At 40.8% G+C, this 21,193-nt stretch overlaps 1 protein-coding gene across 1 annotated transcript in view; it reads left to right on the top strand.

Moving 5' to 3' along the window:
- The window catches only part of LOC142099732 (laminin subunit beta-1-like), a 75,520-nt gene that overhangs the window by 17,662 nt on the left and 36,665 nt on the right, over positions 1–21,193 (top strand). Inside the window, exons 2-11 of the mRNA XM_075183549.1 lie at positions 1,494–1,598; positions 9,927–10,096; positions 11,590–11,713; positions 14,320–14,393; positions 14,650–14,838; positions 16,928–16,991; positions 18,256–18,458; positions 19,324–19,444; positions 19,994–20,182; positions 20,295–20,474. Coding sequence (XP_075039650.1) covers positions 1,562–1,598; positions 9,927–10,096; positions 11,590–11,713; positions 14,320–14,393; positions 14,650–14,838; positions 16,928–16,991; positions 18,256–18,458; positions 19,324–19,444; positions 19,994–20,182; positions 20,295–20,474 — 1,351 coding nt within the window. The 5' untranslated portion in view covers positions 1,494–1,561. The remainder of the gene's footprint in view (positions 1–1,493; positions 1,599–9,926; positions 10,097–11,589; positions 11,714–14,319; positions 14,394–14,649; positions 14,839–16,927; positions 16,992–18,255; positions 18,459–19,323; positions 19,445–19,993; positions 20,183–20,294; positions 20,475–21,193) is intronic.

Here is a 21,193-nt window from a genome sequence, read left to right on the forward strand (position 1 = left end):
TGATTTAAATAAGAGTTATATATCCAGGTCTGTACAAGAAAATCACAAATGCAATCCTGTGCAATCCAGGAACAATGCCAGCTGCCTGCCCGCTAGTCCTGGCACTAAGTAGAGCACAGGGAGCAGTGAAATGTCACTTTTTAGGATAAACATGAGCACAGCAATTACAGTGTTAGTCTTGTAATTTAACACAAATGGATTAAAATGTTCCAATATGAAAAAAATAATTAACAACATTTTTTGTGTCGTTTTATGTGAAGCTTAGGCAACTTGTGGCTCCCCAGATATTGTGGAACTACAAGACAGTGAATGCTGGGATATGCAGTTCTACAATAAGTTGCGTACCTCTTATTTAGACTATAGCTATAGGCGTGTGCTAGTTCCCTCCATATTCTCAAATGATTATTTTATTTCTATTATTATTATTTTTATTATTATTATTTATAATTATTATTTCTTCAAAATTCAAACTGTGAAAACGGTCTCACACAAATGGATCCTAAACACTATACATATACTCAATAGGTTTATGGTTTCACCTCACTCTCCAAACACAGCGACATTTACATTATAATTCACTATACTAAGTGTATGATTAAAGTATTTTTAGTTGTTGTATACTTCAGTCAAGTGAATGAAGAGGGAACTGAATAAAACATAACATTTACATTGTCTAGGTATGCAATTGCTTTATGTTATGAATATTTTTGTTTCAATATTTGTTTTATTGCATTTAAAAGAATGTGCAACAAACCTCAGGGTAAAATAGTTATCTAAACAGGAATTGTTTAATGTGACAATAATGAAATAAAAAAACATCAACTTAGAACAGTTAGAGGGTCTGAGTGATCACATAACCTAGTCCTAAGAATGACTGAACAGTAAGAATGAAAAATGAAAGAGGAGACAGGATCAGGATTGGGCACTTTGAAGATTTTGCTGCGTGAATCAGTGACAATTTAGTCAGTTCCCCATTAACCGTGTACCAGACAAGACTATATTGTATCTTGGTAAAATCCATGGATTGGGTCAATTAAACTCTATCTATAAATAGGTTAATAGCTTAACAAAATCAAATGATCAGCTTCTGTTGATATTTGTGGATGACGTCTGTTTTTTGTGTGGAGAAAGGGCTCTCGTTGGTCTTTCCTAAAATATATTCACCCCTACAATTATTATTCAGTGAAAATAGTAGAAGTATGGTAGCGGTATGGTATATGTGACCGAAGGGCCGGGGGCCACCTAGCTTCTGAGAATTTGATAGGTTTAAATTTGAAAGCCTTAATATTAAATGTTATCTGATTGGTTTCTATTGGCAACATCTCCACTTTTTTAAACCTGCAGTTTAGTAAATATACCCCTAAAGTGTCTTCTTTCTGGAAGCTGCTATGATTGTGTCTCTCAAAATAAGCAGAATTGTATGCTACAAATTACACTTTTATTAAAGTATATTGAGAAGTATTGACATGTACTAATTACTTTTTATTTTTCAGGCAGAAGGTACGGGAGCTGGCTGGGATTTGTGGTATTTCAATTTGCAGATGACGCTTTGGAAAACAATATGGAAGCAGAGATTTTTTTGTGCATGCTGCTTTTTGGTAAGCTCCCTCTTTATTCTGCATGATCCTTACCTATCATGTGTAATACATTTTGTTCCTTTTCAGCAGACATAATGCATAATGCATAATGTAATATCTTGAATAATTCACAATAAATTCCTATTGAGTAGCAATTTGGTGGGGTCACTTGTCCTGGGCCCCTAACATTACTCAGTAGTGAGCATCACTCTCTCCCTTGTCGTGGAAGCAAATCCCCAGCACTGCAGCCAGCCATAACCTTTACTGTGCTATTGACGGGAGATGTGTGCAAATCTGACGTGACTGGAGAGGAATCTGACCAATGAGGTGCCCTGTTCACTATATACCTTTATTCTGAAATCACACATAGATTATAAAAGGAAATATCCACATATTTGATTTTGTCTTTGTTCCCCTATAGTGAAAATAATATAATGTGTAAATTCCTGTTATTAATGTGCAATAAGGTGATGATATGAGTGCTAGCTGTGTGATCATTTTTCGTTAATTATTTAAATACCCGGTTCTGGTCAAACATGCTGTTAGCTATCTTGCTATTTATAACATGAGTTTTAAATTTCTGTGGCAATCATTATTTAATGTTTATGAGGACAAAATGAATTTATAGTTAACTTATGTGGGCAATTTTTATTGTTCATTGGGCCCTCAATGTTGCAAATGGTTGTACAGGAAACATTTCCAAAATTTAGAAATTGGGCATACACCTATGTCTGTGTGAGGTTTTCAAATGGTTCCATTAACATAAATTAACTAAATTCAGTGCACGCACGTATACTTTGAGTAAATGACACTTAGGGGTATATTTACTAAATTGCGGGTTTTGAAAAAGTGGAGATGTTGCCTATAGCAACCAATCAGATTCTAGCTGTCATTTTGTAGAATGTACTAAATAAATGATAACTAGAATCTGATTGGTCGCTATAGGCAACATCTCCACTTTTTCATACTCGAAGTTTAGTAAATATACCCCTAAGTGTGTAGAGTACAGAACTTAAGCGTAACTGCGCCCTCTATTTAAATCCGAGCGGGTCTTGAGATGTGTTTCGATTTGAATCTGGTTGTAAACGTTACTTGCTGTATGTTAGCAGACAGAACTGACTGTAGGATACTCACAGGTTATATGTGCAACATAACGTCCCATTTCGGAGTATGCGCAGAGATATTTTACGCAACATACAGCACGCAAATGGACTCACGTCCAAACATGAATCAGACCCTTTCTGTCTGTTGAAGAACGAGCGCTTGTTGGTCTAAATGATCCTGGTCTTTTGGACAGCGTCGGCTGTGAATCTGGAGCCCTGCGCTGACTTAGTTATTCCTCAGCGAGCAGGGTTATAGAGATCACATAATAGCTGGAATGTCAGCATTAGACTGCAACCTTTGAAGCATGGAATATATGTCTTGTGATTCATGTGAGGTGCATTGGGTAGGAAAGGAATGCGAGCTTGGTTCATTGCCTGCTTTCTTGCAAGAACACAGTGTTCTAAGCATCGCTCTCGATTCATGATATACATCCACACTGGCGTTGTCTGGCTTCTCCATCATTTTAAAGGGGCTCTAACCCTTTATTTTTAATTTTCCATCTGTGTTTGTGTAATGGTGATTTCAGGGATGAATGAATGTGTAAAAATATTCTTGTTATAGGAGTTGACCTACTTTCTATGACTGTTGCTCTCAGTTCACCTCCACATAACAGATGTTTTACATGGGCATAATCCTGACAGCAGTTTCGTAACTCGGGCAATGCTTAGAATTATCTTATCAGTGCTGAGATCAGCAACATGTGCAGTACTATGAAGCACAAGATCCTGAGTTTGCAGTTTCGATGCCCCTGCCCATAAAGGAGATAGCTGTTTTAGTGCATGCTGAAGTACACAGTACAGCATTTCATCGTCCATTAAACTTCTTACACCGTTTGCAACGATTGCATATTGGGAAGCAGACAGTGGGTCTAATTTACAAAGTGCACAATTTGCACAGCACGGTGCTACTTCAGATTTAGACCCGACGTGTGATCTGATTCGCTCGGCTCCACCAGGTTTTCTGCCTGACTGTATAGGTTTGCAGCGAAGATGGGCACATATGTGGAGGAGCAGAGGTTTCCACGGTCAGAGGGTAGGGGTAGAGTAGAGTGAAGGGATTTCTAGGAAAGTGTGGAGCAGATGCACCTTGATTTGTAGAGCAGTGCGAGATCTGAAGTTTTGGAGCGAGAATATTGCAAAGACACGAAGGGGTGATGCAGAAACGTGCGCAGCCAATCACTGTTCATTCCCTCTACTGGCCCAGGCGGTCTTGGTACATTGGTCCGGTCGACCAAGACTTCCTTTACCTGGCATAAAAAATATTTTTGATCACCAATTTTTCTCTTTGGGACCCTAATCGTGTTCTAAAGGTCATACATGGTGGTACTTTTGTGGCCCCCCTACACTTCCTTGCTTGGAATGTCGCCCTCCTCCTAGATGTCATCTCATCTAAACGTGTTTCCAAACTGGTGGCCTCTATCAACGGTCCCCACCTCGTTTTTTCATGACAACCAGGCCGTCCTTTACACTGTGCCATCCTTCCACCTTATGTAGTCTCTAGATTTTTCAGATCAGACAAGAGTTGGTGGTGCCATCCTTGTGTCCGTATCCTAGGAACCGTAATGCTCTCCTTCTTCTTAATGGGCATGTTGGGACGCCCGTGCCTCTTCTTAGTCATTCTCCTGATGGATTGGGATGATGATACAGTGAGGCTTTTCTGTATCTGGGGTACCAGATTTCTTGTGCTCTTCACCAGGGCAGTTGGTCACCCCTGGGTACTGCATCATTGGGCTTTAGCCTTATATATAAATCAACACCTTTACCGAGATGGTCCAATGTTGTGCTCTGACAACCCCTAGAGGTGTGAATTGACTGCACATTATAGGATACATGATATCATCTGCGACTTCCTGAGCCGTCTGCTTTCCTGCTTGGGGTAGAGTGTGAAATAAATCAGAATAAGTTTATTGATAGTGACCCTTGAGCAGTTATCTATAATTGATGACTATTCTTTTCTATTCATTACTGATACTTGAAGCTAATAAAATTAAATTAAATTATATATATATATATATTTAAATAGGTATAGGTCATGCTAAAACCTGGAGTCCGCCAACAGCTGGAGAGCTATATGTTGAATACATCTCTTCTGCATAGTTCAAACAATATCAACTTGTTGTTCAGCTCTTTTGTTAAACTTCCAGTCTTGTTAAACTGTCCTTTTAGAGTCACACATCTTATCTGAGAACTGTCAGGGAGAGCTGTAGATTTGCAGTTGCACCGTGTAAGAGTTCAAGTTCATTTCTGCTTCTCACGTCAGGTCAAGGTCATTGTTTTGCAAAGAGATTACTGATGCTTATTGCACAAGGACAGTTCAAGGTCACTGCCTACAAAGCACCTGAACGTCTCATTCCAACAACTCCAGATGACAAATTGTTATACAACAAAAGGTTACATCCCTGGAAAGAGGAACAGGTCCTGCAGAAATTAGCTCCAACATAGTAATAAATCCTCCTTTGTCAGAGAGTCCTGTGTTTCTTCTTAGCTGCTAATGTTTACTACTCAATGGCCACTCCTTGTGCAAGGTAATGTTTAGCTCGGTTAATGCTCTTTGCTTGTAAGCCCTTAACATTCCTCCCATTCCATAGCTGTGCCTAGCAGTTCTCTCAACAGGTAGGAACATATTCACATTAACCCCTGAGAAATAACATCTGGGGTACTACATTCAAACATGGCACTGCCAGATTGACACCCTCAAAAATAAACCATCAGCGTTGTAGAACGATATCAATGCTCTTCAAACACAGACTCAGGTCTGTCCAACGCTGCGTCCGTGATGGTTCTGCGTAGACGTTTTTCAAACCCCTTCAGTGCAATAGGCGACTCGTTCCACTTTTGGCCACGAAAGTGAGAACTTCAAGCCAGAGGAACTTGGCCTTCAGCCAGTCCTGCCCCAATCACACCACGCGGCAGGGTGAATTGTCATTGTCTAAGCGACATTCTGTCTAAGCGACATTCATGGACTATAAATACGGTGCAATAGCGATCTACAAATACTGAGCAGGATGGCATTTTTTCAGAACAGAAAAAGTGGGACTCAAATATTGCATTGACGGAACTTGTCACCTTTACGAAACGACCGGCTCTGCCCGTAGAACCCAATTTGCACAACATATTGCTGCAAAGTCAGTATCTGCTTTTTTATTAGTTATATAGACAACAGTACACAATCCGTATATCACCAGTCTCAGCTATGGTAGCAAGTGTAGCTTAAATATTAATTAATTAATTAATATTAATTAACTTCTACTGATAACGTGTGACGGCGGCGGCCTATATTAAATTGTACCACACAAGTGCTGTGTGGTGTTTTTCTGTAGAAATAGGGAAACAACTTCCCCATTTTCCATTGCTAAATCCCGCTGATCGCAATATGGATTAACAAGCGCAGGCAGCAGACCTCACCGTTTCTCTATGTGGAATAAAACTTGTCAGCTTTGATCACTGACTTCATAGGAAGTGTCATTAATTCTGAGGAAAGGGAAGAATAGGAGGACAGAGACGTGGGGGGGGGTTTATACAGAACAATGACGACTCGGTCAGTTGTACTAAAACATCATGTATAATTTATTTAACACTGAATTACCCTTAAAATATCTCCTGCCCAATCTACCAAACACACTGATACACGGCGTAAATACTTTTCTTCATTCAAATTAGTTTCACTACAAAATCCTTTTTGTTTTTATTATAGTTAAAGGGGCAGAATTATGAACGAAACTAGGTTACAACATTGTAGGTTTTGTTACAAAGCAGCCTAACATAAAGATTTGCTAGATACGTTTGCTATTTCCTCTGAAGAACTTTGGTACAAGTGGGCAATTATTATAATCCCAAAAAGTAAACTTTAGAAAAATCTTTATTTTTTTAAAGCTGATTATGATTTGCAGTTAGTTTGGTCGTATGTGTGATGTGGGTAAAACTATCAGATCTGTGCAGTTTTTGGATTGTCGGATCAAACAGCCGGAACGCAGAAGGCCCCCATGTGGTGCAGTAAAATGATGAATGCACACACAGACCGATATGGTCGTAAGATGTTTTTGAATACAGACCAATCAAAGTCTTGCTGATCCTGGTGGTATTTTGATCAGGTGTCACTCAAACAGCGACACTGGGCACATTTAGACCAAGGGGTATATTTACTAAACTGCGGGTTTGAAAAAGTGGGGATGTTGCCTATGGCAGCAATCAGATTCTATCTGTCATTTTGTTGAATGTACTAAATAATTGATAACTAGAATCTGATAAGTTGCTATAGGCAACATCCCCACTTTTTCAAACCCGCAGTTAGGTAAATATATCCCTAGAGATCAATTTACCAATACAGGAACTGTTGTGTCGGATAAAGGTGCCTACTGGCTTTCTGAGAAGTATTATAACCAGAAAACTGATGTATACCTCCCAACATGAATGTCCCTGACAGCGGGACAGGGGGTGTGCCCACATCACAATGGGGGCGGGGTCATGTCACAATGGGAGTGTGGCCAAGTTCCCAGAGGGCTGCCTAACGATGTAAAGATGGCTCCCTTCCCCGCAACGCTCCCACCCGCAGGACAAACACGTCCCTTGCTGGGACAGATCCCTACAATCAGGACTGTCCCTCTGAAATTAGGAGGTATACTGATGGAAGTTCTCTCCAAAGGCTGACTAGTGAATTCTAAAGCTTCATATGTTATTAAGTTCATATTCATGAATTACTTTTTTTTTTTCGTAGTGCAGCTTGTCGTTTCTTTAAACGTGTGTTCTTGAGACGACATACAATACTACCCTTGCTGGTAACTCTAATATCTGAATCTGCAGACATCACGTTTCCAGTGTTTCTGTAAAGGACGGAGAGGCAGAGGCTTACATTTTCCTTTTGGTTAAGAAAACAAATAACCCAGCTCTTTACAATACACAAAGAATAACCCGACAAGCACTTGTTGAACGTGTTCTGAACAAAGACAAGCACCAAACGTATCTGAGAACAAACATGTTTATGGGAACCATTTAAATCTATATGTGAACAGGTCAATGGTTCGCCAGTACCAGGAAATTCTACCTACATTCCTGTAAATAATGTATTTGTAATGGTCCGAGATCTTAATCAGCCTCAGCACCAAACGTGTGTATGATGGAATAGCGCATACTGTAAGTTATAGGGTATTAGAAGTCACCTCAGGTTTCTCTCCACTGTATAAAAGTACTCGGCCTGTTGCCTTATGCTTTTATATAATCACAGAACACTATTGGGGCCCAAAGGTGTGGGGCCCCAGAGGTGGGGGGGGGGCAGCAATGCCAGTTCACCTTTCCGAGGCCCCCACTCTGCTCTTATGAACATGATAGGGGCGGCTGCATGCACAGTGAAACCCAATTCTGTCAGTGGCTTCACCACGTCCTCTCCCACTCGTGCCAACTGACCTTCCCGTTAAGTTGGCAAGCATGGTTCACTTGTGTATTTTATATCAATAAATCTTGGCTCTCTAGCATGTAATGGAGAGCAGGTTACAAGGCTTCTTCCTGAGTATATAAAATGCAAATGAACTCGCTTATCTGTGGAAACCTGAAATGCTGCATAACCTGATTGTGTTGCCAGCACCCTGACCTGACGTGACCTCCCATTCTGCGCACCCATCGTTTCATTAGAGGTGAATAAAGGACAAGGAGGAAAAGACAACATTCGCTTGTATCTGCGACCTACCTTAGGCAAATGACAGCTGCAATCCTATTGGTTGCTAGGGGTTAATGCATATTTGTCAACATAGCACTATTTTATTACGTAAACTCCATAGAGTGCTAAAAACACATTTAAATTTCCATGTCATTATTTTATGTATTTATTTTTCATCATGTCAAAAAGATAAATGGTTATATATCAGTTATATAAGCTAAACCTTTGCTGTCTATGTTAAGGGGCTATAAAAAAAAATGATGTGATAATTATGTTCTGCTATAATTGTCTATTATTAGAAATGTCCATGTTTTCAAAATGATAGCATTATAGAGAACTCTTCTGTGGCATATAATGTGGTCGGTAACTAGGCAGTTTATTTATTGATCCAAAACCAATCAATGTAATTTACCCTTTGATGACACAGATATCACCCCATAATGCAAATAATAGGCCAGTCCCTACTGCACCCAAATTACACCTAAATCCAGCCAAATCATGCCCGTGTCCCTGTGACTTGTTATGTAGGGCGGACATTCAAAGAAATATGGTAGGGTTCACTGAGTAACTTGATCAGTTTTCAAAAAGAATCAACAGAGGTAGCGTGACAGTAAAGAAAGGTGAGAAAGAAGGATAATACATCCTCCTCTATAATATATATGAAGATATATATTAACCTTTAGTAAATTTACCATAATGAGTAAATGGGAGTAAATAATCTTTTAAAAAAATTCCCCCTCCCCCATGGAAACAGGTGGGCGTGTAGAATTTCACTTTTCCTCATAACTAAGGCAGAGAAAAATTAAGATAACATCCAATCCCTGATAGTTCCCATGCCAACACACTGTACCTGAAACGCTAACAATTAATGTGATTATATCCTTCTACGTACCTTCCTGGGGCTAAACAGCGATGACATTAATGTTTCTGAATTTTCCGATATGGAAAAAATACCTCTCTCCGTCATTACATAGTGCAGCACGGTGGCTTAGTGGTTAGCACTTCTTCCTCACAGCACTGGGGTCATGAGTTAATTTCCCGACCGTGGCCTTATCTGTGTGGAGTTTGTATGTTCTCCCTGTGTTTGCGTGGGTTTCCTCCGGGTGCTCCAGTTTTCTCCCACACTCCAAAAAACATAAAAATAGGTTAATTGGCTGCTAACAAATTGACCTTAGTCTGTGTGTGTGTGTGTGTGTGTGTGTGTGTGTGTGTATGTGTGTATATTTGGGAATTTAGACTGTAAGCTCCAATGGGGCAGGGACTGATGTGAGTGAGTTCTCTGTACAGCGCTGCGGAATTAGTGGCGATATATAAATAGCTGATGATGATGATGACATCATATTATTCCCAGAAAGGGGGGGATATCCAAGGAATTGTAAATTAGTGACATATTTATCAATGGGCTCAGAGCCCTATTGCGTATAAAGAAGTGTTTTCACTGGAGTTCCAGCTGCACTGAAGAGCCCCCCTCAAAGACTTGTCCTGGAAGAATGGGGCGATAGCTATAAATATACATTTTATATTATGTTTAGAGGAATAAATCTTGTTCATCGTGTACCTACAGGTTATACTAAATGCTCTTGTATCTCCTCACAGTCCAAGGGTTTGTTGCTGAAGAACCGGACCTAATACACCAAGGATGTACAGACGGAGGCTGCTATCCAGCCACCGGGAACCTCCTCATTGGACGTTCCCAGAGCCTCAGTACTACATCCACCTGCGGGATGGAGAACAGCCAGGACTACTGCATCGTCAGTCACCTCTCGGTACGAGGAGCGCTCAGTCAATCCTCCTAGGGAGCTATCGTTTTTGTAAATGCAAAACTACTTCTGAATGTTTTTATCACTATTGTTTCAGTTACACAGATCTTTATGGCTTTAGCAGCTCCTGAAAGTGCTCACCTGGTTAATAAATTCAAAATTAGCAAAGGGATAGTTTGCAAACAGCAATTTTCCCAGGACTTTATTAGAAATGAGAAGATAACGCAAAGCTTTTATTAGACTCACCTGTCCAGAAAAGATGCTTCTTCCTAGTTATCGCTGATGGATTGTCCTATCTATAGTTCATCAAAAGTATTTGGGGAACTATCAATGACCCATTGTATATTGCTCACATTATTTTGATTTCAGTGTGGTAACAATGAATTAATGTGGCAATTTATTAAAATTGATTAACTGGAACAGCGGCTTTGATTGGAGCCTGTTCCAGCGAATAATCTATAGTATATTTGCTCCATAATAACTCCACCTCAGGCAATTCTTTTATCCTGGCAGGATTCTTTATTTTAGATATGACTACAAATTTAATGCAGCAGCCCTGAGCTGTTGTCTTATCCAAGGGCAACCAAATAAATGGATGATATATAGAAAGCAGGGCTGCCCTTTAAAGCTGACTTTTTCAAGGGTTTCAATAAGCAAATACTCAGAATGTTTTGTATGACTGTAAAGATTCATATACAGACATTTATATCATGTCTTACTTCTCCATTGACTTATTGTATCCTTCCCAAGGCTTCGGTCCGTTATCTCAATATAAACACACAGACCTTATTATAGTCTTGTCCTTGGAGACAAATCCTCGTACGGTTCTAATCGGAGACATAACAGAAATGCCAGGCCGGAACGGAGGAACCATGCCAAGCCTTTATCTGAGCCTCATCCGTAACAATGTGGCTTTGTGGCTCCTCCTGATACCTGGAGAAGAGGAATGTTAAATCCCAGAACCAAAAAATGCTTCTAGGTCTTTAGAGCCTTTTGTATATTAGGTTATTCTATGTTTTTCTGATGGCCAATGATTGCTATATTTATTTATTTTATAAAAACTTTATTTATGTTTTTCAAAAACAAGGATAACAATTGCCAGTATCTAGGAGGATGACAAATGTAGAAACAAATAAACGATAAACAAGGAGAGCTATTTTTTGTAATGGGTAATTTTACATTTTGTTAAATATAATTTTATGTAGGACGTTTTGGGGTTGGGGATTGTTGGAAATCTTCCTAGGTATTTGCACAAACTTGAAATGCACATTCCACCCCCCAACTCCTAATATGAAACTTAATCAGCCATCGATCGGCTGCTCCCCCCCTCCCCCCCAACACACCCCTCCTAGTGTTTTATAATACCTGAGATGGCATCATAGCCAAACTCATTCCATGATGCCACGTAGGATATTGAGTTACATTTATTTTCCATTGGAACACTTTTGATGAAATTTGTTTTTTTTTAAATAATTTTTGTTATTCATTTTACATTATAGGAGTCTGAGAAATGTTTCATCTGTGACTCTCGCGTCCCCTACCAAAAAGGAAGCCACAGAATTCAAAATGTCATTTACCTGACCGGACCCAACGGAGAAAAGACTTGGTGGCAGTCTGAGAACGGTGAGGGGTTAATGGCAGATAATGATCATATAGGAGCGGTGATTGGGGCAATAACTTTGATCTTGTTGCTGAATGAACATAAACATTGTATAAGTCCTAAATATGCTGCACCTGAATAGCAGAATTTTTTCCAGGTTATTATTAGTTATCATTATTAGTTTGCAGTTTTCTTCTGTACTGCTCCTTAAATGGTCATTTCTGGGACTGCACAACATCAATGTATCATCATCATCATTTATTATATAGCTACCTTCCTGCTATGTGTAGAAGAATGTGTATTCATAGAACATAGTGGATATGAAATCTACTCATAATTGGACAGATACAGTGTCAGGCGTTGAATTTCCCCCTCGTATGGTGCTCATAGATTATTATAGAAGCCAACCAACAATAGTCTACAGTAATGCTGGGTACACACTACAGGATTTTCACCTGATCATCAGGCCAATCAAACGATAAACGACCGCTCAGCCCGATGTCACATTAGTGTGTACGCTACAATGATGAACGATTATCGCACCAAAGCTCATCGTATCGCTTCATTTGATTTTTAAACCGGACTAAAAATCTAGTTCAACGATGAAACGATGTCGCTCCAATCCTGCACTGTGTATGCACTCAGGACCGGCAGTGTCCATAGATCTCTGTGGAGTGTACAGAGTCACCATCTTTTCAGTCGATGGTTATGACAGATAAAGAGCACAGATCTGATGGTAAATCGTGTAAAACGCGTATAGTGTGTACACAGGAATCGGCTGCTGATCGGGACCTTTATTTTCAGTCATTGGTAAAATCGTTAAGGATATCACATAGGGAGAAATTTTGTATGCTGTGTACCCAGACTAATAGTAACTAAAGAAAGGACACACACCAAGGTACTATGGGCAGCACAGTGGCCTAGTGGTTAGCATGTCTGCCTCACAGCACTGGGGTCATGAGTTCGATTCCCGACCATGGCCTTATCTGTGTGGAGTTTGTATGTTCTCCCTGTGTTTGCGTGGGTTTCCTCCAGGTGCTCCGGTTTCCTCCCACACTCCAAAAATATACTGGTAGGTTAATTGGCTGCAATCAAAAAAATTGACCCTAGTCTGTCTGTCTGTCTGTGTGTGAGTGTGTGTCTATAGTAGGGAATTTAGACTGTAAGCTCCAATGGGGCAGGGACTGATGTGAATGAGTTCTCTGTACAGCGCTGCGGAACTAGTGGCGCTATATAAATAAATGATGATGATGATGATGATGATGAGTACTAGACACGGGCAGCGATCCTGTGGTGGTACCAAAGTCTACGTGGACCTTTGGGAGGCATCATGGGAAAAATATACTTATTGTTTCTCACCTTACAGTCCCCAAAACATTCCTCATGCATGCGTATTATTGTATGGTGCTATTCTGTATAAAGTGTAATATATATAATAATATTATATTATATTTGAACCAGCAACAGGAGCCTACAACTAAAATTCCTGCTGCACCTTTTGTACCGTCTGTTGTTTACAGAGGTAATAGTTGAAAGTATTCTGGATATATGGCTTCAGACATCCCGTGACTCGGACCAGTTTTTGTGGAACTACATGCTTGACAGGGTATGCTTGGACTTGTAGTTCCATAACAGCTGGAGAACCAAAGATTGTCTACAGACTCCCAAAACTTTCCATTCTTCTCCCTCCTATCGTCACCAGCTCTGTGATTGTTCGTCAGTGCTAGAAAATCCATCGTGACACAGACAGAACTGGCTTACTTGTAACATTGTTAGAAATTGGCCTTAATTGCGCTAAATCTCCCCATTAAAGCCTCATTTGCATAAATTTACATATTTACTAGTTACACAGTTGCCAGCACAGAAGCGCAACAAACACAAGTGGGACTGAGGAATGAATGAATCCCGCTGAGCAGGCGGCTAGCAGTCCCCTGGACATTAGCCACGTCTATAAACGTCTTTTCAGTCACGGGTAATTCATACAAGAGAATGGAACCCAAACAAGAGAGACTGTAAACTAAACAGGACATTGAATTATGCTGCTGTTGTTTTACTATTTGTAGAATATTTAGCCAGGATGTAATTATGTCATTCACCAGTAGGACTAATGTAGTTAAGAAACAACTAAACTCAAAACTGAAATGTATGAACCACGTAGGGAAATATGCACTGTTCAGTATTACCTTCACGTCTCACTTCAGTCCTCTTAAAAAGTAAAGTGGAATTAAGTAGGACAAAAAGCAAAAACCATCTGTCAGTTAGCTTGCTGTGACATCATTAGTCCTGGCTTTGTGTATGAATCCAAAAATCAACTCATACAGATAATTTCTTTACTTGGAGCTCACACAATCTTTGGCTTTGCACTACTGCAAGATAGAGAAGCACCCCCTCCCCCCAAGCAGTCATTGCTTCCTGGGTCTACGTGAGGAAACAGAGAGCAAATGTATAGTTTAGAATAAAGACATGAATTTTCACAGGCATAATTATTGCTACTGATACATAACTTTAAAATACATTAATTTCAAAATATGGGTTTACTTACTTTAATAAATTAACACCACTACATTATCAATAATGACACAGTTGCATTGCATGTCCCAAGCTAATTATTTTGCATCCGTATTCCCAGGTGCGGAGACAGTGAGCATACGGCTGGATCTAGAGGCGGAATTCCACTTTACTCATCTTATTTTGAAATTTAAGGTAATTTAAGATCTTGGAGGTCAGTTATAGGACTGCCTAAGACTTAGGGCACCACGGTTCACCATTACAGTAGCAGGGAGCAGTGATTTGAGGCTCCTGTCAAAGTAGTGTGGGAAGATTATGGTGTTATACACCAGTCTACATGAAAGAGAGCTGATATATTTCACTTGTTCTAGAACCTTGATCAGAGAGAGCTGCTATACATTCTAGAGCTGCGTTATACCAGACTTCACTGTTATCTCCTCCTTCTCCCTAGACGTTCCGGCCTGCCGCCATGTTGATAGAGAGGTCTGCGGATTTTGGACGCACCTGGAAGGTGTACCGTTATTTCTCATATAACTGCACCAAAATGTTCCCCGGGGTTCCGGTCCAGTCTCTCCAGAACATCGATGACGTCATTTGCGATCAGCGATACTCTGACATCGAGCCGTCTACTGAAGGAGAGGTCGGTTACTCAGTGCCATCATGCCACGTAGAAGCCACTAAATTGGCTTGCTTTGAGGGCCACACTAGCGAACATTCAACACAGATTAGGTCAGGATGTTACTTTTCTGAAAATGTGCAGGAACTGAAATTTTTCTTATTTTCTAAGGCCCAGCTTCCATATGTACAGGGCTGTCGTTATAATATAGGCCAACTAGACATTCGCCTATTGTAGTTCAGTTCAGGGAGCAGTTTAGAGTCTGGAGATGTGACCTGTCCATTTACTGCTGGAGTGTGAGGTTATGTCTGGACCTGAAGAGGGAGACTCCCCCTCATGTCATGAGTCAAAAAAAGACTCAGGGACCAGCTGCAGACTAAAGTCCCAGGGCACGTTCCTCAACAAGTAAGGGGGCCTGTACCAGCAAGAGGTCCCCGGAGCCGGCCAGAAGCCAGAGGACCAGCCAATATCCTTTGGAGATCCCAGCCAGCTTTGGAGAAGGATTCTTCTTCTGAATTAATTTATAATGAGAGCTCCAGTGGATAACAGATGAAAGTGCTCAAGTAAAGTCACGTAACCCAATGGACCCTGAAGAAAATAATCTTGTGAAATGGCAAAATCAATTATAGAGGAGAAAAGCAGAATGTAATAGGCTATAAAGCAGAAATCACTCCATTATATAGTGTAACTGAGCAAAAAAAGGGGAGAGGTGAATAAACGCTACATAAACAGAGATGGCGAACGTGATGGAACATGGCAGGAACAGCAAAAGGAGAAAGAAGAGATCTGTGTGCCGGAGCCACTGGAAGAGATCCACAGAGTGGAATCATCTAAGATGACTTCATGGAACCTTGTATTCAGTACCTTTGAAGATGAAGAATAAGAAAAGGAACAAACTAAAGCATCAGGTTAAAAGCACTTTTACCCATACAGAAAAAGACTTATCCGGTTGTCTAAAGTGACAGCTGATTTATCCGAATGTGATCCAACATCTAGAATATAAATGAAACTGTGTCTGCGGCACATTCCTCAGCTGTGGCATGTACAACATGAACCTGTATTTTGTTCCGAGCAGCTGTCGGGATTGTCCGTAGCAAAGCATGGAAAGGGGCTCAGACCCAAACTTTGAGGCGGTGTCATGTGCCTCGGAATCTGTTGGACAGCCGAATCCTTGGTTCCCACTTTCATGACCCACTGGCCCTGATAGATTAGAATGGAGAACAAGACTCATGTTTATCATCTCCTAGAGAATTCCCTAACAAATGAGGGCTGTAATATGACTTTTGGAATCTTTATGTTAATGGGAATCTTAAGTACCGTAGGATCGATGACCACAACTGTCCATGGGAGGAAAATGTAATTATCTTGTTTGAATGAACAGGAATGGGTTGAAGGGTCATTTTCACTTTGAGAACGTTTGTTTAATTGTCGCAGTGCTTAGGTATGACGTTTGGATGGTTATTTGAATATTAAAAGGAAACTCCTGTCAGGGGGAGATTCACAACATTCTAAGTAAGGTATGGAATCCCCAAACGGTTCATCAGACCAGAATAACTTTGTGGTTTCAGGTTCGATCCTCAATAGACCCATGTTTCTGGTCTCATAGGGGGGTATTCAATTGTTAGTTTTAACGCGCTAAAACACAAAAAAACGAGTGCTCGCAAAAAACTTCATATTATACGGTAATTTTGCGCGCGTAAACAGTTAATACGGTACTTACTCGCTGCCAGCGGGCTAAATTTCACTGAGCTGCGAGCTGAAATTCCGCGAGTAATTACCGTATTAACGGTAAGATTTTTCGAGCGCTCAATTGTTAGCGTTAATGCTAACAATTGAATACGCTCCATAGTGTTATGTTATTAATGTACCTTTTAGCCCCTCAACGGTAATTTATTTAATGTAGGTGATTAGGAATAGTGTTAAGTAATTAGTAATGAATTAGGTGAGTATTTAGGAAAGAGGGATCGTGGGTAATAAAAAGAGTTCTAGGGTACTTTGTCATGATGTTTGTGAATCTGGCATAATCTCCCGTAATTATCACTTTATCATACATATTATGATTTTCTAGTAATCTAATCTAATTGCTGATTTTATTTTTCAACCTTATTTATAGGTGATTTTCAAAGTCCTTGACCCAGCTATCAAAGTGGAAGATCCCTATAGTTTGGAGATTCAAGGTAAGTCCCCAAACTTCACAAAAGCTTGTACCGTACATTGTGACTACTAGTGCATGTTGTGCTCTGTACCGATTCCTCATGTTCAGCTGATATGTAGCAGACTAATAATACACAGGAATCATCAATTCTTATTCTATAATGTGGGAAATAAGGACGTCTATATTTGTTATGTGTCCTAAAATGTACTCAGACCAATTATTTTATTCCTGCTCTGCACTGGTTGAACTTAGAACTAATATCCTTGTGATTAATCTAAATGATATAGAAAAAATGATTAAAAATACACTTTTCTATGATTCTACTCAGGATTGTTTTCATGTGATTAGAGAATGTTCGGAAAAATACCCAAATTGTAAACACAATTTCTCCCTTTTTGTTTCTGTCTATAAACTCAAGGTCTGTTGTTCACTGTGCAGATTGTGTGGACTGATATGAATAGGACTCTGCCTCTCTCACCTGTGTCCTTACAGACAGCAGTGTAATATGTATGAGGCTAGGTGATAGTAATGAGGAGATATTAGGCCTCATTTACCATACCTCCCAATCGTCCAATTCAAGTACAGGTAGAATTGGGAGTCCCAATTTGAAGAGTCTGTGTGTGTGTGGGGGGGGGGGGGGGACGGGGGGGACGGGACAAGACTCAAATACCCCCCAGTCCACCCAGCCCCTGTCTGTCCAACCGTCCCGATCGGGACAGCTTTAATCTGTGCATGTGCAATTTGGGAGGTGTGTCTCATTCACTGCTGCTCTGTATGGCAGAACAGCGAGCAGGGCATGGCAGGAGGGTATGGGGCAGCCTGGCACATCAACAGTACTAGGCATGCTCCCAGAGGTGTGGTCTTGTCACCCCCCCCCCCCTCCCCGGGTGACAAGGCCATGTCCCCACCCCATTGCAGATACCCATTTGTTGAAAGATGTGCATTTACTAAATTTGCACCAAACAATAGCAGCCAAGATGCTTTCATTGTCTATCTTCCTATAGATGGATAACAGCTGATTGCTGATTGGTTACTGTGGTTCATTGCAAAATGTGCACCTCAATGTAACGGTAGAAAGTGGATTTGATTGCCCTCGGGATGCAATTTCTAGGAGGTACTAGGACAATATGTAAATATATGAGTAATGCCTACTGTATATTAGCACTGTGGGAGATGTTGGCTCTTTATAACTCAATACTAGCAACATGTATGGTGGACAAATATAAAAAAATTGTCATGTGTCATTTGACAAAGAGAACAACTGAGACCTCCTTCTCATTGTGCAGAACTTCTCCAGATCACTAACTTGAGGATAAACTTCACAAAGCTCCACACCCTGGGAGATAACCTCTTGGATCAGCGGGCAGAAGTCCTGCAGAAATATTATTACTCGGTGTACGAGCTGGTGGTCCGCGGGAGCTGCTTCTGCTACGGGCACGCCTCGGAATGCTCTCCGGTGGAAGGCGTTGTAGGAGGAGTGGAGGGGATGGTAAATATGACCTAGGAGGTTTATAATATGCAGTGTAAGCAGTCACTCACATGTGTCAGTCACTCACGTGTCAGTCACTCACATGTGTTTTATAAAGGAGAGCTGCTGACAGCAGATGTAATTAATGGAAGCATAGGGTGACTGAGAACTGTAGTGTAGGTGTTCAATTGACCTTATTACCTATGCCACAAGTCCACAACCAGTGGATACATTTTGTTCCAGCTAGTGTGGAACTACAAGGCTCAGTATGCCCTGTCAATCAAAGTCACATAGACAATCTTTGGCGTGTCATCTGTAAGGGAACGACACGTCCTGCAGAATATACTTTCACAACACCTGACTGTGCCCTGAGATACGTACAAACTCTTGCTAATATGCAGAAATGTACATATGGAATTACTGATAAAATGGAAATCCCAAAACAAATCGCTAGAAAAGAATATACATCCATATGAGATCTGCAACAATTTATATCTGCAAAGGGAGTCATAGTAAAGGTATGAATAATTTTAGCAAATCTGAATTTCTTGATTTGCATTAATTATATTTATATAGACAGTTATTTCTGACCAGAGCCTGATTCCTATTCAGCTACGTCACTATTACTTTGGTGCAGAATGTAAAACTAATATAAAATGAAAGTGGGTTGATAATATAACCGGTAACTTGTCCTGTTTACATTTTAAAGCATTCCATCTATCAGGGTAACATTGGTCTGTGTATACGGCTATGTATCAGAGTATACAATGTGTTTTCACTACAGTTTACTTCCTCCATGTATTTGGAATTTTACACTTGATACATTTTGTCGTATTGATATAAGTAGTTGTCAAACTGCACAAACAGAGTAATATCTATCTTACAGATACATGGTCGCTGTGTGTGCAAGCATCATACCGTAGGCCTGAACTGTGAGCACTGCCAGGATTTTTACCACGATCATCCATGGCGGCCTGCGGAGCCCAGTAACCCTAACTCCTGCAAAGGTAAGTTGTCCCATGGACTTCATGTCCATCCCCCCAGTTAGGTGAAGGGTCCAGGTTGCAGAGAGGGTCTCTCTAGCGAGATGAGTGCTAGACAACCTGATATAGTCCACACTTGCCTACTCTCCCGAATTTTGTGGAGTCCTCCCAGACTCCCGGAAAAGTAGGCAAACCTCCCGGATTTGGCAAAATTTACGGCATTGAATGGCGGGGGCGGGGCTTAACTGTGGCATTAAGCCCCGCCCCCACTATTCAATGCCGTGAATTTCTGCATTTTATAGTGGGGGCGGGGCTATGGTGACGGGACGATCCTCCTACCCCCTATCGCATGAGTTTTGAAACTTGACATGTATGTGATATACTTCAGGGCCCTCTAACCTTCAAAAGGGTCGCACATTGCCTTTAATTTTAGTACTAAGATAATACAATACATTGAATCAAAGAAAGAGACACCTATCTGTAATAAGATATCAGCAGGCATTTCATATAAGTATTACAAGCTATAACAAACAAATCTGTCAATGTATCGATATTGTCTTTGCATTGTTTTAGAATGTAAATGTAACAACCACTCTAGAAAGTGCCACTTTGACATGGCGGTGTACCTGGCCACCGGCGGGGTCAGCGGGGGTGTGTGCGAAGACTGTCAACACAATACGATGGGGCGCAACTGCGAGCTGTGCCGCCCTTTCTACTACCTGAACCCCCTGTCGGATATCAGGGCCCAGACCGCCTGCATCCGTGAGTCACAATCTATGTCCGTTTATTGGTCTCTGGTTGTCATACTGTGTCTGCCAGAGAAGGGAAATTACAACCCTACGTCAATGCTAAAGAGTAAAATTTACTTCTGCAGCCTGTGACTGCGACCCAGTGGGCTCCTTGGATGGCGGAGTCTGTGACAGCCACACGAACGTCAACCTGGGAATGATCGCGGGCCAGTGTCGCTGTAAGGAGAATGTGAAGGGGGAACGCTGTGATAGCTGCAAGGAAAGCTTCTACGGGCTCAGCAAAAATGACCGTTTGGGCTGTCAACGTAAGTGCCAGGGGATTACGAGGGCCTGGTACCCCCTCTTCACCACCTGGTGGAGAACCCTGCCCTTCAACTGTAAATTTACTGTGCAATGTAGCTTGTTAACTGTGCTACAGCAGGATCAGTAAATATCATACGCGTGAATATATTTGTACGCTATGAATATATCAAAATATGAAGTATTATTTGCCAAATTAACGGTGGCAAGATCCCCATGAAAAGTCCCGTTTTATTATATGTTTTACATTGTGAACCACCCCCATCCCTCAAATTCTGTGTGTTCCCCTAAACTACATGAAAATATAAATCCATATTATTCCAGTATAAGTGGATGATTTAAATAATAGAGATAAGAGATTGTCAGGCCACAGATCACGGCATTATGGCCACAGTAGGTATGGTGGCTAGTAAATTCCGGGCCGGCATTGCCATTAGTCGAACCTGGTCAATGGTCACGGGGCGCCTAAAACATTAAATGTGTGACAAAATGTCATTCATCCATCATTTTATTGCCCCCACACAGAACGGGGTCACTAATATAAAGGATAAGTATTTGACTAATAATTTAAGGCATGAGTAGGGAGTACGCTTGTTGTCTTGACTGTAATGGAACAGGGTCCAATTTTAGGCAAATTATGTAGTTTTAGCTGTAACTTGGTGATTAAGTAACTGGAGTTATCTTGGATAGAATGCCTTATATCTACAGATGCCTTATGGAACTA

The sequence above is a fragment of the Mixophyes fleayi genome, chromosome 8, assembly GCF_038048845.1.
Source record: "Mixophyes fleayi isolate aMixFle1 chromosome 8, aMixFle1.hap1, whole genome shotgun sequence".
NCBI classification, from domain to species: Eukaryota; Metazoa; Chordata; class Amphibia; order Anura; family Limnodynastidae; genus Mixophyes; species Mixophyes fleayi.